General features: G+C 42.2%; 1 protein-coding gene across 6 annotated transcripts in view; it reads left to right on the top strand.

Moving 5' to 3' along the window:
* The window catches only part of ATP8A1 (ATPase phospholipid transporting 8A1), a 165481-nt gene that overhangs the window by 51757 nt on the left and 96075 nt on the right, over positions 1-17649 (top strand). For 3 of the 6 annotated variants that reach the window (XM_075261473.1, XM_075261459.1, XM_075261455.1), the window contains exons 7-9: positions 683-723; positions 12911-12984; positions 17129-17198. In XM_075261473.1, coding sequence (XP_075117574.1) covers positions 683-723; positions 12911-12984; positions 17129-17198 — 185 coding nt within the window. Of the gene's footprint in view, positions 1-682; positions 724-12108; positions 12183-12910; positions 12985-17128; positions 17199-17649 lie in introns of all 6 variants that reach the window. The other 3 variants (XM_075261481.1, XM_075261466.1, XM_075261490.1) reach the window with 2 other exon arrangements.

The raw sequence follows: 17649 nt of genomic DNA, 5'->3' as shown, positions 1-17649 counted from the left end.
TCCCCTCTTCCTTCATGGCTCTCCTTGTTTGAGACAAATTAGATTTTCTTTTTCTAGGCATGTTGAAAATTGGCAAACTGCCAATTTGGATTAAAGGTGTTTGCCCATGTCAGTTTGTCAGCACTGCCTGGCGCAGATCAGATAATATTCAAAATGCATGAACACTGAGGGTTAGCGATTGTTTACACAGAGAGATAACAGCCCTCAGAAGCTGAGATAAGAGCAGTGTAATATAATATGTGAACATAAATTCGTAATGGTGGTGAAGCCATGTCATTTACCGGTATAAAAAGTAGTCGATGTTTCAATCGAGGTTACAATCTATCTATGTGCCAAATATCATTGAAATCTGTTCAGCCGTTTTTGCGTGATTGAGGAACAAACATACAACGTTTATAAATAAATATTAATAATAATTAAATTAAATGTGAAATATTAATTAATAGTATATTATTATTATTATCATTATTAAGGATAGGATAGGAGATATATATATTCATTAAATAAAAATATAAATTTAAAAATCCTCATTCTTTCGATCATTATGGCTTAATACTTGGGGTTAGATCACATCGTACAATTTGCGTTTCAGCCATCTTTGCTGCTATTTACAATGTGCCTTTTCTGATGCCTATATATTCTGTAAATGTTGTTTTGTTTGTTCTTCTTTTTTTCTGTTTAGTTTTACGCAATGGAGCCTGGGAGATTGTGCACTGGGAAAAGGTTTGTGTCATGTTTTGCTAGTTAGGATACATTTTGCCTGTTTCGTTAAGGTTTCATTGTCTCTATGGAAAGATTGTAGCTATATAACAGTGAGCACAAGGGCACATATTTATAGCGCTAGAAATGTATTGTTGTACAGAGAATAGGAAATTTATCCTTGTACAGATGCATGATAATACTGTGCAAAGCTGCACAAACTACAGTATCAAGAAGGCAGTCTATAAAAGCGCTGAGAAATCCATTTATGTTGATAACAAATTTCACTTTAATAGTAAAAAAAAAAAATGCAGTATACATTTATTTATTTATTTATTTTCACTTTGTCCCGCTGCATAGGAGAATATAGTGCACTATGCAATAAAAAATGGTATTTCAGCACATGCTGTCCTAGTATAAGGACACTTCTTTGGCATATTTTGGTTATATAGGGACCCTTTTAAAGACCTTTTACCCTGATATTAACAGCACCATTATGGCAACTTCAAAAACTAATTCTGTATTTGTAGTAACTGCATCTGTCATTGTTTGGTGGAGTATGGTGCTGTTCATACAGTCATGATGGAATATGGTGGCACACACGTTGCGATGCCTAGCTCTCTTTGTTTAGGTGGAGAAGCTGCAGGGTTGATGTCTTGTGGTCTTCTCGAGATACAGTATCACTTGGCTGCCATGTTCGTTTCGGTGCCTAGGCTTACATATCTGGAGCACACTTAGCAGATTTTCTTTCAGTGTTATAAGATCTCTTATAAGATGACTGACAGTGTGAATAGTTTCAGAATACTCTGTGGTATATACTCTGAGGACATTGTAAGAGCACTTTATAAGGCCTGAGATCAGAGCACAGACTGTTCTATATACGTATGTTATGTTACATCGGGGTTCTTCACACTAAAATAACATCTTTTCATCTGTCAGGGATGAGAGCGTTCTGTGACAGCTAAGAACAATAGTCTGATAACAATATTATTTCAGGCTTTTCACCTATTCTTTAACATGGACATCTTAGTGCGTAACAAACAACCATGGGGCCCATAGTAAAACATGGTCATAGTAGATTGGTGCCTCATTCCAAATTTTATCAGCAAGTTTAGAACAAGAGAAACTTTTTATTATGTTGGTCTCCTTTGCGCAGAAGGGTAACGTACACAGTGATGTGACCATAAAGGGATAACGCACACAGTCATCTCACAGGTAATGTACTGGGATAATACACACAGTGATGTCACAGTACAGGGATAATACACACAGTGATGTCACAGTACAGGGATAATGTACATAGTGATGTCACAGTACAGGGATAATACACACAGTGATGTCACAGTACAGGGATAATACACACAGTGATGTCACAGTACAGGGATAATACACACAGTGATGTCACAGTCCAGGGATAATACACACGGTGATGTCACAGTCCAGGGATAATACACACGGTGATGTCACAGTACAGGATAATACACACAGTGATGTCACAGTCCAGGGATAATACACACGGTGATGTCACAGTACCGGGATAATACACACAGTGATGTCACAGTCCAGGGATAATACACACGGTGATGTCACAGTACAGAGATAATACACACAGTGATGTCACAGTACAGGGTTAATGCACACTATGATGTCACAGTACAGGGATAATACACACAGTGATGTCACAGTACAGGATAATACACACGGTGATGTCACAGTACAGGATAATACACACAGTGATGTCACAGTACAGAGATAATACACACAGTGATGTCACAGTACAGGGTTAATGCACACTATGATGTCACAGTACAGGGATAATACACACAGTGATGTCACAGTAAAGGGATAATACACACAGTGATGTCACAGTACAGGGATAATACACACAGTGATGTCACAGTACAGAGATAATACACACAGTGATGTCACAGTACAGGGATAATACACACAGTGATGTCACAGTACAGGGATAATACACACAGTGATGTCACAGTACAGGATAATACACACAGTGATGTCACAGTACAGGGATAATACACACAGTGATGTCACAGTACAGGGATAATACACACAGTGATGTCACAGTACAGGGATAATACACACAGTGATGTCACAGTACGGAGATAATACACACGGTGATGTCACAGTACAGGGATAATACACACAGTGATGTCACAGTACAGAGATAATACACACAGTGATGTCACAGTACAGGGATAATACACACAGTGATGTCACAGTACAGGGATAATACACACAGTGATGTCACAGTACAGGGATAATACACACAGTGATGTCCCAGTACAGGGATAATACACACAGTGATGTCACAGTACAGGGATAATACACACAGTGATGTCACAGTAATGGGGTAATGTACACCGTGATGTCACAGTGCAGGGATAATACACACAGGGATTGCACAGTGCAGGCTGTCAGAGAACACAACCAGTACATTATAAAATATAAAGTTAATGCACAGCGATCTCTAATGCACACAGTGATGTCACAGACCGGTGTTCAAATGTCCGTAGCAGTGTTGAATCCCCTTCTAGTTAGGCCAATGTTGGCAGCAATAGTGTCTCTCTGTGGCCATCTTGGCACCATGTATGATATGTAGTGCTGTTTATTGCAGAATGTTTCACGCTGTAACATTTGTACTACTTGTACTTGTTCAATAAATAAAGCATTGATAAAAAAAAAAAAACTATTAGATTTTGTGCTGTGTATATAACTTGTATATACCAGTAGAGGTACATCTTGAGGTAACCCTGTGTGCCCACACCCCTTTATGGCACAGGCCCCATCCACAGCTTTACATCCAGTTCTGCCAATCCGACCCATTCAGCTGGTAGGCAGGGGCAATACACAGGCTAGCTTGTGACTGTATATAGCTATGGCCATTGTCTTTCGAAGATTTGGTGCATAACCTCAGGTTTCCATCTGGACCATTATGGAGGGAGGCGACTAGACCTTAGACATTTACAGAAATCCATATGATGTGAGAGAAAGGATTGGCACAAACTGGGAAACCATGATGGCCACCAGTTGTTGTTGCCCTACCCTCTGGACTCGATAGGCAGGTGCTTGCGTCTCAATGCTACGTGGTTGGACGACGTCGGGTTTTAGGTCTTTGTTGTTGGTAATGGAGACTAATTTCTGGAGCCTGTGCTATATTCCAGGAAATGTTGAGACGACTTGATTCTTGGGGTGTGAGTAGTGACGGTACAGTAACAGAGAGATTACTGTGTGAATGGCTTGTTGTTCATTTGCTGTAATGGCAGCGCCCAGAGACACATTGAGCCAGAGGACGGATGGTAATGCAGTTATGTTAATGGCAGCGGAGATAAATCTTTAATGTGTTCTTCTGAGTTCACTAACTGGAAATAATTGATATTCATTAGGACAGAGGATTGTGGCTTCTTATTTGCCTTCCCTGCTTCCTTTCACTTCTTCTTTTTCTTTTCTTTTGCCTTACTTATGAATAAGTCACGCTGAAGACGTCACTTTCTCTGGAACAGATTAGTATGTCTTGTGTCCTTACAATAGTCTGTATGTAGCACACACGTATTGCCGTATTTTAGCTGGCATCTTAATGGGTGTTTAGGTCTTATAGATTTATAAAAGGATATTGCATTATGCATAGGCTTAAACATTTAGGGAGGAGGAAGAGCAGAGACCGGGACATGTCCCATTTAACAGAATGCAACCAAATACAGCCAGATACGGTATTGTTAAACATTAAAGAGGCTGTTTTAGTAAATATCTGTATTCTGCTTGACTTAAAGGGGTTCAATGATTAAAATGCTATTTTTTTGTCCCTAAAACGTAGGAATAGCCTTAAGAAAGGCTATACTTCTCCTACCTTTAGATGACTTCTCCGCACCGCCGTTCAGTAGAAATCCCAGTTGTCTTCGGTATACAAATGAGTTCTCTCGCAGCACTGGGGGCGGTCCCCAGCGCTCAAACAGCACTGGGGGCATCCCCAATGCCCATAATTTCTCGTAATGCTACATTATTCAATTCCTTTCAAATATTTCCAAATAAACTGACAAATGGGTAGGGTTTTTTTTAAGACTTCAGCTAAAATTGGTCCCAAACCCACAACCATAGTTACCATTCTCCTTGTTAAAGAGAACTATCCCTGCACAATTTTTCGCTGTTGGCACAGATTGGATAGTGTCAGACTGCACAAGGCCACGCCCCCACCAAATAGTAACACCCAGTTGTCAGTTTAGTCATAACTTGTAAACCGTAAAATGCAGGAATATGAGAAAAAATAGTCCAAAATGATTTCACGGTGAATACAAGGATTTATTAAACCAGACTTTTCAGGAGAGGTGACAGATTCTCATTAAAGGGGCTATCCAGTTTGTATGATTGATGGGCTATCCTTAGATCTGCGTCGGTCCAACACCCAGGACCCCCACAGATCAGTTACTGAGCCATAGAATTCTATAGTGCTGCAGTACATACCTCTCTAGTTTGCATGTCGAGTGCCATGTCGATTATCTGTAGGGGTCCCGAGTGTCGCTCCTCCTCAGATCTAATATTGATGGCCTCTCCTAAGTGTGTGCATTGAGCCTAGCTATTCTTTCTACAGCTTTACAGTTCCATCTGGGGTGATCCCTTATTAAAATAGTCTTTTATCCATAAATGGTGGATGAATATTTTTTTCCAAGTCCTATAACCATTGAACTTTCCTGTATATAAGCATTTGTCTTGCATTAAAACCACAATCCTCCAGAGATGTCAGTGATAAAAGCTGAGCTGCGGATGACATCACTGGACCATGCTGCAGTGACCGACCTGAACTCTCTGTGCTATAGAATATGTCTTAGAAAAGGAAGACGGCCAAGAGGTTGATGAGCCATAAAGCTTCCCGCTCCCCTAAGAATGTTACAGTAGCTCCATCCATGTGTACGACTGAGGCTTAATAGGTTCTCTCCAGGTGACTGACCTGAGTAGACGCTTATTGTCTGGTCACATGACCCAGATGTGCTGCGTATTTATAGCCTCTCTTGTGCGAACGCTAGGTATCAGCTGAACTATTTTTTTTGGAACAGCAACTTCTAAGGAAACAGAGTACCGTATATACTCGAGTATAAGCCGAAACCCCTAATTTTACCACAAAAATCTGACTCGAGTATAAGCCGAGGGGGGGAAATGCAGCAGCTACTGGAAAATGTAAAAAATTAAAATGGTCGGAGTTTTTGGGTGCAGTAGGTGCTGGGGAAGGGGAGGGGGTGTTTTGGTTGTCTGTCTGCCCCTTCCCTGAGCTTGAGAACTGTTTTTTTTTTTTTTTACCCCACTTGGAATTCAGCCTGGCTGACTATAGGGGATCTGCAGTGCTCTTATTAACCCCTTCCCGACGGAACAGGAGCACTGCAGATCCCCTATATTCAGTAGACACAGGGATACCTAATGTGTTTGTGTTTCACAGTAATTTTCTACTTTTCTATGTATTCTAGGGAAAGGAGGGATTTACAACTTTTATTTACTTTTATTTTTTTATTATATATTTTTTTAAAGCTTCTTTTTTTTCACTATTTTATGGGAGATTCTATACATTACTATTGCGGCTGGTCATAGACTGCCTTCCCCCCTCCCCCCCCAAAAAAAAAAATAAATAAAAAAATAAAATTTTGTTTTCGTTTGTTTGTGTTTCACAGTCATTTTCTACTTTTGTATGTATTCTAGGTAAAGGAGGGATTTACAACTTTTATTTTTTCCCCCCTCACTATTTAATACATCAATATTGCGGCTGGTCATAGACCCCACCCACCCACCCACCCCAAAAAAAAAAAATAATAATTTTTTTTTTTCTTTTTTTTCTGCTGACTCAAGTATAAGCCGAGGGGGCTTTTTCAGCACAAAAACTGTGCTGAAAAATTTGGCTTATACTCGAGTATATGTGGCTGTTTATGTGAAAAGGGCCCACACTGTCGATATGGAGTTCTTGGTATCATTGTAACGGTTATGGTGTAACATTGTCTAGTCTCAACAAGTCTCAACAAATTTGTAAACTTGACATATTTTTAAATAAAATTTTTGCATAAAACAAAATTGTGATTTTTTTACCCAAATATGTTTTGGACTATTTTCTCTATAATTAGTATCGACGATCTGGGCCCTTTTCACATAAACAGCCACATATACAGTATTTCCCTCTGCAATGTAGACTGGTTGTTAGTTCTGTTACTGTTCACTTTTAGCCACTTAGGGGGTGTTCACATTTGATGCTAAATTCGAGGTGGAGTCTGCCTCCAATCCATTTCAGTGAGAGGCAGTAGATGATTTGTTTTTCAGCTTGTGGAAAAAAAAATGTGTCCTGCTCATTCTTCAGGCGGATTACACCTGAGAACTGCCATTGAAATGAATGGGAGACATAAAATACACCTTTATCACCAGTGGAATTTTACATCAAATTTGTCCAAATCCGCTTGCAGAAATTGGAATTTGGCCCTGCCCATTTAAGGAAAAATACAGTGGCACTTTTCTCCAAATTTCACTTCAAATTTTGCTTTTCTCTGGGATCGAACGAGGCTGCCTAGCATTTGCTCTCCACGTGTATTAGGTGGCCTATGGAGCCCATAAAACTGACACTACGTGAATGGCTGTCCCTCCAGGGCAGTGAAGTCTGTAGGCCATATCACTAAATCCGGCTTCTGCTCCAATATATAGCTGAAAGCCGTGGTCAGAAAGAAGCAGTAAAGCTCCTCTAATTCAGAGGTCCCCAAACACCGGGCTGTGGCCCACTACCGGGCCATAGATGACCTGGTACTGGACTGCAGGTTTCAGTTCTGGACAGCTCGCAGGGCGCTTAGCTTGCATGCAGTAAAGCGCACCCTGTCCAGGAACTAACTAGCTGCCCCTCACCACACATAGTCCTTGGACGTAAGACTTGATCTATGTGAATATCAGATCTCCTTACTGTTACATTATGCTGTAGGAAAGTGACTTCTAGTTTTGGCTACAAACTTAAATATGTTGTGGGAAAATCCCTTTAAGGTATTCATACACCTTCAAGACTGCACGTTCGGTCAACTTCTGCTCCCCCCCCCATACACATGCATGCTTGGGGACTAAGCTACTGCGTACCCCTCTGATGTTAGCTTATGTCCCTGGACAACAAAAGCATTAGTCATGGTGAAGATTAACATGCCCAGCCCTTCTTTCCTTCAACATCATTGTCAGTCTAGAGTTGGGATACCACCGTACACTAGTAGTAGTGCCCAAACTGCAACCCAAAACCCACTAAATTATCGCAAAGTGCCAAGATGGCAATTTAACATTAAATTAATCAGGATCTGTTTTATAGTGACCGCGCAATGTTGTTATAGCCTGTAATATCACGTCTGCTATAAAACATATACTGTGTGATATAAATAGTGAAAGGCCCTCAGACCGTACAATGCGCTCCACAGTGACCCCTAGACAGTACAATGCGCTCCAGAGTGACCCCTAGACAGTACAATGCGCTCCACAGTGACCCCTAGACAGTACAATGCGCTCCACAGTGACCCCTAGACAGTACAATGCGCTCCACAGTGACCCCTAGACAGTACAATGCGCTCCACAGTGACCCCTAGACTGTACAATGCGCTCCACAGTGACCCCTAGACAGTACAATGCGCTCCACCGTGACCCCTAGATAGTACAATGCGCTCCACAGTGACCCCTAGACAGTACAATGTGCCTCAGTGGCCCCCAGACAGTACAATGCGCTCCACAGTGACCCCTAGACAGTACAATGCGCTCCACAGTGACCCCTAGACAGTACAATGCGCTCCACAGTGACCCCTAGACTGTACAATGCGCTCCACAGTGACCCCTAGACAGTACAATGCGCTCCACCGTGACCCCTAGATAGTACAATGCGCTCCACAGTGACCCCTAGACAGTACAATGTGCCTCAGTGGCCCCCAGACAGTACAATGCGCTCCACAGTGACCCCTAGACAGTACAATGCGCTCCACAGTGACCCCTAGACAGTACAATGCGCTCCACAGTGACCCCTAGACAGTACAATGCGCTCCACAGTGACCCCTAGACTGTACAATGCGCTCCAGAGTGACCCCTAGACAGTACAATGCGCTCCACAGTGACCCCTAGACAGTACAATGCGCTCCACAGTGACCCCTAGACAGTACAATGCGCTCCACAGTGACCCCTAGACAGTACAATGCGCCTCAGTGGCCCCCAGACAGTACAATGCGCCTCACAGTGACCCCTAGACAGTACAATGCGCCTCACAGTGACCCCCTAGACAGTACAGTGTGCTCCACAGTGACCCCCAGACAGTACAATGTGCCTCACAGTGACCCCTAGACAGTACAATGCACTCCAGTGACCCCTAGACAGTACAATGTGCCTCACAGTGACCCCTAGACAGTACAATGTGCTCCACAGTGACCCCTAGACAGTACAATGTGCTCCCACACAGTATTATATGCTCCATGGTAGGCCCCCACACCCAGTATTATATGATACTTACCAGAATTCCCACAAAGAGCAGCCGGGCCTCGTCCTTTTGACTGCTGGCGCTGATGACTTACATTATGGTGCTTGTGTCGGGTCAGAGATCACTCTTTGCAGTTCGTGTAAGCCGCCGACTCGTGGTCTACCCTGACCGCTTTCAGCTGTATGTAGATTTGATCATAAAGCTAAAATAAACGATCACTCCCTAATGGGGAATCCTGTACCTGGTTCCCCGTTAGTGAGTGATCAGGGCGACGCCGTGTGTGCCAACAGAGATCTCCGAGTGTCCTCTCTGGCACACGTGGCATAGATTTGCCATCATGGCACTAGAGAATCAGCTGGCTTCACCGATGGGCTTGGTCCACATAAGTCAACTGTAGTTACAGTAAAGAGCATACCTTTACATTATTGGCATCCAGATTTTCTCCAACATATAGAACCTGTAATTCTAGATTATTCTTGAGTTTGTAGAATCTGACGTTTCCAATTCTATCTGCTATCTCCATCAAGCGCTGGGCAAAAATCTGCTTGCTCTTTGTAAAATGATCAGTGCTTTTCTGGCAGAATCCCATCTAGAAAGCAATGCTGCTCTTTGATGGGAACAAGGCGATGGCGCTTAGTCACATTGACGCAATCCCTTCCTCCTCGGCACATCATAGCCCGAGGACACGGGGACGTAATTGAGTTTTGTTACTTGAATAGATGCACAGTTTTCGCTCCTTTAACTAAAAAGCTTGCTGTTTTATTATTCTCCTCGGAAAGATGTGGTCGTGAGGCTCATGCTAGATAACCGAGAACTGCCGAGCGCTTTGTACTCATGAAATAGCTTTTTAGGACTTTAGCGATGTTTTTAGCGTTAAATCACAAAAAAGCATAAACTGTTCAGGTAGACGTATGGCAGAATTTCTATAGCCAGTCCAATAATCTCGGGTATTTGTCCTGTTTGGAGCAGTCATTGGGGTTTGTGTTCCATAATATTCAGCTTTTTATCTGTCCGGGCCTATGGTTCTATTGAAGTGTTACTGAGCCTAATGCTTCTCCTATAGGATGTATAGTATTTATTGGAGACATGGCTGTCCAGCTATTGTATTGGGAGCATTGGCGCCCCTTTGTGCTGTTGATTGTAGGAGGTCCATGGGTCGTAGTCTCTAACAAACACATATCGCCTATAGACGTGTGAAGTACTTGGCATCCTATCATGTGGGGTAATGTGGGAGCGGGGACAGAGGAGGGTTACATTTTAGGGATTCTAATTATAGTACAGAAGGGTTTACGTTAGACATTGTGATAGGCCTGTCTGATAAGATGTGTCTTTAGTTTGAGTTTGAAGCTGTAGAAATTGGGAGTTATTCTGATTGTCGGGGGTAGAGCATTCCAGAGAAGTGGTGCAGCTCGGGAGAAGTCTTGTATACGAGCGTGGGAGGGTCTGATAATAGAGGATGTAAGTGTTAGGTCATTGAGTGAATGGAGAACACGGGTTGGGCGGTAGATAGAGATGAGGGAGGAAATGTATGGAGGTGCGGCATTATGGAGAGCCTTGTGGGGGAGGGGGATAATATTAATGGATAACTGTATCTTAAATGGGTTTTACTGGATTGTAATACTAAAGATATTGGAACAGACATCACTATCAGATTGGTGGGGGTCTGACACTTGGGATCACAGCTTTCAGGTGAGCACTGCAGTCTCTTCACAGTACCATACATGGCATAAGGGTTGTGCTTGGTATTACAGCTCGCCCCATTCACTTAAATTGGACTGAGCTGCCAACAGGCCATGTGATAAATAAACATAACGTCACTGGCCTGTGAAGTGGATGTGATACTCAGCCATGCACCTCTGCCGCTTTGGGTAGTTGATCCTGTGGGGATCTTGGGTATCAGACCCCCAATGATCTGATGTTGGTGACTTATCCTCAGAATACATCATCTACTGTATATTTATAAAGGTAATCCATTTTCTAGTATTGATGGCTTCCATATTAGATCTGTGGGGTCAGACTCAAAATGTAGCACTACTGCTGCATTGGTCTTTGATGATCCCTTTAACCCCTAGAAAGCCCCTTTAATTTTTCAGAAAACTGCTTAAAGGGATTCTATCATTAAAATCAAATTTTTTTTCTCGATCACACATAGAAATAGCCTTAAGAAAGGCTATTCTTCTCCTACCTTTAGATGTCTTCTCCTCGCCGCCCACAAGCCTCAAGAAAATGGCCATTTTATTGTGGTTGTGGGCATGCACAGTCGACTCTGCCCGAGGCCTAGAAGTTTGAACCCAGCTCCAGAAGAAGACTCGCAGAGAGGCCGTTCCTGAAGAAGATGGAGGCGGAGCTGGAGATTTCTCTCGCAGCATTGGGACCGCCTCCAGTGCTGCGAGAGAACTCATCTACATACAGACGGAAACCGGGATTTCTACCGAACGGCGGCGCGGAGAAGACCTCTAAAGGTAGGAGAAGAATAGCCTTTCTTAAATGTGATATTAATGGTAGAATCCCTTTAATGACATGCAGTAAGTTGTGATGGCCATTATAGGTTTTCGCTCCGATTCCATGCGATACACTGTTTGTGCATAGATTTAGTTGTATATAATTATATATAATTTGTGTCATTTTTATGGTTATTGGTCTGTTATCACCCAACTTTTCTTGAAACCGATATTTGCAGGCTAAGATGCTGTTGACTGCAGATACTTTCATATATATCCCTCTTGATATACAACTGCATGTCTAGTAATATCGCTATAGAATGAATAGCCTATATAATGCGCTTAGTTTTACGGTAGAAAGCAATACGCTCTGCTCAACCTGCTTATGCCAGTCCTCCACCCTTCAGTAGGATGCATGTCTTTTATGTATACACATATATATATATATGCTCTTGCTATTAACATGAATTTACAGATGATTAACCGGTTGCCAGTTTCTTTCAGGTAAATGTTGGCGATATAGTTAAAATAACTGGCACAGAGTATATACCCGCAGACACTATACTTCTCTCATCAAGGTAGAGATGCCCACTGTTGCTAACACTATGAAGTCTGGTTTCTCTACTCTGTTTCGGCCTCCATTACCACAAGGAAATAAGGATGAATGTGGTGTGACATGGCGACGTACTGACCGAAAAAAAAACAATTATAGAAAATGTGAAAAAAGAAGATAAAACGAAATTTGAAAAAAAAATGGTCTAGTTCATGCCGCGGCGCTGTAAAGTCAGCCATTCATCAAATGTTTGTCATTATTTCCTTGAAAGGTACAAGTAAATCCACTCATGGACTGTGTTTTCCAGCCTCTGATTCCTAACTGGGTCTATATGTTACGTTACTTGTTGGTCAAATCTTAAAGGGATTGTTCAGTGGGGAAAAATAGGAGTAGGCTCATAGTGGGTTAAAAAAACGTATGACGTAAAAGTTACCTGACCGATCGATTTCCTGCCGCTCCCATTCTGACACTTTGCTTTCGCCACGACTGATCAATACCATTTTTCCATCATGTTCTTACTACACCCCTCTATGGTTTCGTAGTACGTGGTTGTGAGACTATTGGCGACTCCCTGAAATTTCTTACGAACGCATTTAAGACCCAGTTAGACCCAGAAAATGGAAACGTCAATCATTATTTTATTAATCTTCAGATTTCCTCCTTAATATTTCAATTCTGTCTTTGTTGGTGTCTGTCTCCTTCATGTTTCCCATCGTTCCTCCATTCTGATTGTGTTCGTATTGGGACACATAGGTGGCTATAGGGGAGATAGTGAAAGTGACCAATGGGGAGCATCTCCCAGCCGATCTCATCAGTCTGTCTTCAAGGTCAGAGAAACGCCAGAGCCCACCTTGTGCAAGAGGGTCCTCTTATAGTCCGAATCCCAGAATTCCAAAAAAATAGATACATGATGGAGGACAATACGTACTACAAAAATAGTCATTTTATGCCAGTTATTAAAGAGGGACCTGTTCACTGTCCTGACATGTCTATTTTTAGCAAATAATAGTATTGATATTGGATCATGTTTCCCGTTTGTTCCCTGGTTAGGCTACGTTCACATCTGGGTCGGCATCCATCCAGCGCAGAGTTCATCTGAAATCGTGGAAAAGTCCTGCGAACCCAACTTTATAACATGGCGATGTCAAGGATACAGTGTTGGCCAAAAGTATTGGCACCCTTACAATTCTGTCAGATAATACTCAGTTTCTTCCAGAAAATGATTACAAGCACAAACTCTTTGGTAATATCTTCATTTATTTTGCTTGCAATGAAAACCACAAAAAGAAAGAGAATGAAAAAAAGTCAGATCATTGATCGTTTTACACAAAACTCCAAAAATGGGCCGGACAAAAGTATTTAGTTATTGCCACCACCTATTAGGTGTCTCAGGTAAGTAACAGGTGCTGTTAATTACACAAATTAGAGAAGCATCACAGGATTTTTCAAACAGTGCCAGTACTTTTGTCCACCTCCTTTTTTTTGTTTGGTGTGGAATTATATCCAATTTGGCTTTTTGACAATTCTTTTTGTGGTTTTCCATTGAAGACAAAATAAATGAAGATAATAATACCAAACAATTTGTGATTGCAATGATTTTCTGGAAGAAAATGAGTATTATCTGACAGAATTACAGGGGTGCCAATACTTTTGGCCAACACTGTACCATCCAGACCCCATTATAGTCCATGGGGTTCCTTGAGATCCGTTGTCCATCATTTGAAGTGTCCTTTTTCTTGTATAACCTGTTCTGGTCCTAGGATGGCCATAACAAGGGATGAAATAACCGATAAAATTATCCGTTTTATTGTTTGTTCCATTCTGATGTAATGGATGTGAGCGGACCCTGTGTGATCACATCTGCACCCTTTCATCTATTGTTTAGGTCTACTCTAGGATCGGAGGAACGGACCGAACAATAAAACTGATCTATTAAATGACTTACAAAAATGAATCCCAAGGGTCCTGTTGACTATTATTGGGTTGGTTGGGTATCCATCACTATGTGAAAAAAACAACTTTTTAATCTGCATCGCACGGACACAGAGACGTAGATTTATTCCGATTTACGAATAAATTGATTCCTGGGCGTCTTATTCTGACACTGCCCAGGTCTTCCAGTGAAGGCTCACACCCCTTTGACAAGAGAACAGAAACAGTTGTCAATTTATTAAAAAATAATAAATGTGATCCCACCTGCAAAAAAAAAAAAAAAGCGGTAACCTGTGTACCCCACAGACAATATTGGGGTCCTCCAGATTTTATACGGAACCCGACAGAGAAAAATCCTACACAGAGGACAGACTATGCGGTCTCCAATGCAGATAGAAACCTAGTCATGACATGTCAGGAGAGACGACAGGTCCTCCTCAAATTCAGATCCCGTTTCTAATCCTAATCCCATATTTGTATATCCATATGCTACCATGATGGCCCAAATTTTATTGAAATATTTGTGATTTTTATCAGGAAACAAGACATGCCATTTATATGAAAACCATTCTGACAGTTTCCTAAATTCTAGTACAGAACGTAGAGGATCCCTTGCACAGAGCAGATATCTGCTTTACGATATGTAGCATGTTAGCAGTCTGAACTGGCACTTAGCGCTGCATGTATGTACATGGCACTGTTACTCGCTTCCAATAATCCGCATCTGTGGTTACTCACTATGTCTTTTTTTTCCCCTTTTTGTCTTCCTTTTGATGTGCTTGCATGTTTTTACATTACTTTGCTCATTTGGTATGGTAAAAGAAAGAAATGTATTATGTATGTATATGACATTGGAGATTAAAAAAAAATATTTATTTATTTTTTTTTTTTTGCATGAGCCACTTTTTGGAGGCATGCAGTTAGCACATGTCATGCTGTATTGAATGCATGGTGGTTCTAATCTGCTTACAATGATACGCTACCTGCTTTATTCTATGATTCCTGTAAACACTTTACGACCCGTTCACACTTAACCCATTTATGCCGGAGGTTGACATTTTTTAGAGTAGTGTGCTGTTCCAATAACCGTAGGCATAAACGGGATAAGAGCATCTCCATATAGAATCCATATTAAAAGGGCTCTATCAGCAAAATTACCCCACATATGCGTGAATAGCCTTTAAAAAGGCTATTCAGGCACCGCTAAAGTTATATTAAACTACCTCACCCGTTTTAAAATAAATCCCTAAAAAAGAATGTTAATCTTCTCTATCGTGCACGGTTGGCGGGCATTCAGGGTGCGCCGTCTTCTTCATCCACGCCTCCTCTTCCTCCGATGTCCTCGGGTCCCGTCTTCCTCCGGCGCTCACGAACTGCCATTGATAAAAAATGGCGCGGGTGCATGTGCAGTAGCAGCAGTAGTAGTAGTAGTAGCAGCATGCTACTGCGCATGCACCCGCGCCATTTTTTATCAAAGGCAGTTTGCGAGCGCCGGAGGAAGACTTGACCAGAGGACATCACTGGAAGAGGAGGCGCGGCTGAAGATGACGTCGGACCCTGAATGCCCGCCCACCGTGCACGGTAGATAAGTTTAACATATTCTTTTTTAGGGTTTTATTTTAAAACAGGGGGTAGTTTAATATAACTTTAGCGGTGCCTGAATAGCCTTTTTAAAGGCTATTCACGCATATGTGGGGCTCATACAGCATAATTTTGCTGATAGAGCCCCTTTAAAGCCGCTAACCGTCCGACTGTAGGGCATGTGAATAGGGTTTCCTAAACCACACTATGTGCCAATTTTAATTTACGTTATAGGTTCATCCAACATAAATTATAGTAACATTGGCTATACACTTCACGTAGTCCAATACTCATTAGGCTGTAAGCTACCCCTCCCAAGTACACCTTATCGCTATCAGACACTTGCTGGTGGGTTATCTGCCGGAGAACAGCATGGTATAATCTAAAAGGCCAGTCCTTCTTTTCCGTATCCTCTACTGGTCCTGATGCTTGTCCCACTTGTTGGCTGGTTCGGTATTTTCTTCGGCCATCTTGGGGATGGAGACCAATTAGGGAACACTTAAAGAATGGCCATCAATGCAGGACAGTCCGCTCCAGACAAGTAGTATTTCGGGTTACGACCAGATGAAGTCAAGTTTATTATGGCTGCATGCGTGACCTTGCGACCTTTGGTTCTAAACACATGACTATTGGATGCAGCCATGATACGCTGGACTAAGGGCTAGTTCACACGGGGACATGGACGCTGATTTTGACAGCGGATTTCGCGGCCAAATCAGCGTCCATACAATGTATCCCTATGTGAACTGCTCGCTTTTTTTTTTCTGCTAGCGAGCTAGCAGAAAAAGAAGCGACATGACCTATCTTTCGGGCGGAAGCCGCTCGCGATGAGCCGCGGCTTCCGCCCAGCCGCAGCGCCCTCCATTTTGGCTCATTCATTTGAGCCGACAGCGGAGGTGAAAGCCGCGACCGCGATGGTCGCAGCGGGAGCAGTTCACATAGTGTGGACATTGTATGGACGCTGATTTGGCCGCAAAATCTGCTGTCAAAATCAGCGTCCATGTCCCCGTGTGAACTAGCCCTAAGGGGTACAAAGGGATGACGGATGATGCAGATTCCTAGTGGTGTAGTTATAGATCTAACTCGCTCCATATGGCGATTACCCATATCCATCTGGACATAGGGCACTAGACTATAACAAGGAACCTCCTTTATTGTCATCATTTAGGGTTTTTCCCCATACCTTTGATCTCATTTTAGTCTAAAAACTGAAAACCATTACAGGAATCCATTAAGGCAAATCAAGTGAAGTTTTCACTTTCTATTACCGTCTGAAGTTGAGCTTGTGGCCGTCTAAGCTTTTCATTTGCCTTCCGATGCATTTTGTAATTTGGTGATTTTTTCTGTAATTTGTGGGGATTGAGTTTTCTATATTTTAAGTAAATAACAAATAAAGAAAACTTTTTTTTTTTTTAATTGTGTTTATTATTTCTCATACTATGTGTTCTTTTACCCCAGTGAGCCACAAGCCATGTGCTACATTGAGACATCAAACCTTGACGGGGAGACCAATCTTAAGATCCGCCAGGTATGTGACAACCATGTCGTTGTCTTTACAACAAGAGAAAAACATGAAAGGGGTTTCCCGGGACTTACATATTAATAACCAACAATAGGACATCAGTATTGATAAGGTCAAAGCCGTTTTTATTAGAGATGAGCGAACAGTGTTCTATCGAAGACATGTTCGATCGGATATCAGGCTGTTCGATGTGTTCGATTCGAATCGAACATCACGTGGCAAACTCCAAAAAAAATGCGATTCCCCTCCCCCCTTCCCTGGCGCTTTTTTGCACCAATAACAGCGCAGGGGAGGTGGGACAGGAACTATGACACCGGAGGCATAGAAAAAAATCGGTAAAAGTCATTGGCTGCCGAAATCAGGTGACCTCCATTTTAGACGAATAGTGGATTTCAAATCCGGGTCATATAAGAATGTGAACTTTGTGACTAAGAGACAGGGATAGCTGTACAGGCAG

The sequence above is a fragment of the Leptodactylus fuscus genome, chromosome 1 (assembly GCF_031893055.1).
Source record: "Leptodactylus fuscus isolate aLepFus1 chromosome 1, aLepFus1.hap2, whole genome shotgun sequence".
NCBI lineage: Eukaryota > Metazoa > Chordata > Amphibia > Anura > Leptodactylidae > Leptodactylus > Leptodactylus fuscus.
This window is presented reverse-complemented; position numbering and strand designations above follow the sequence as displayed.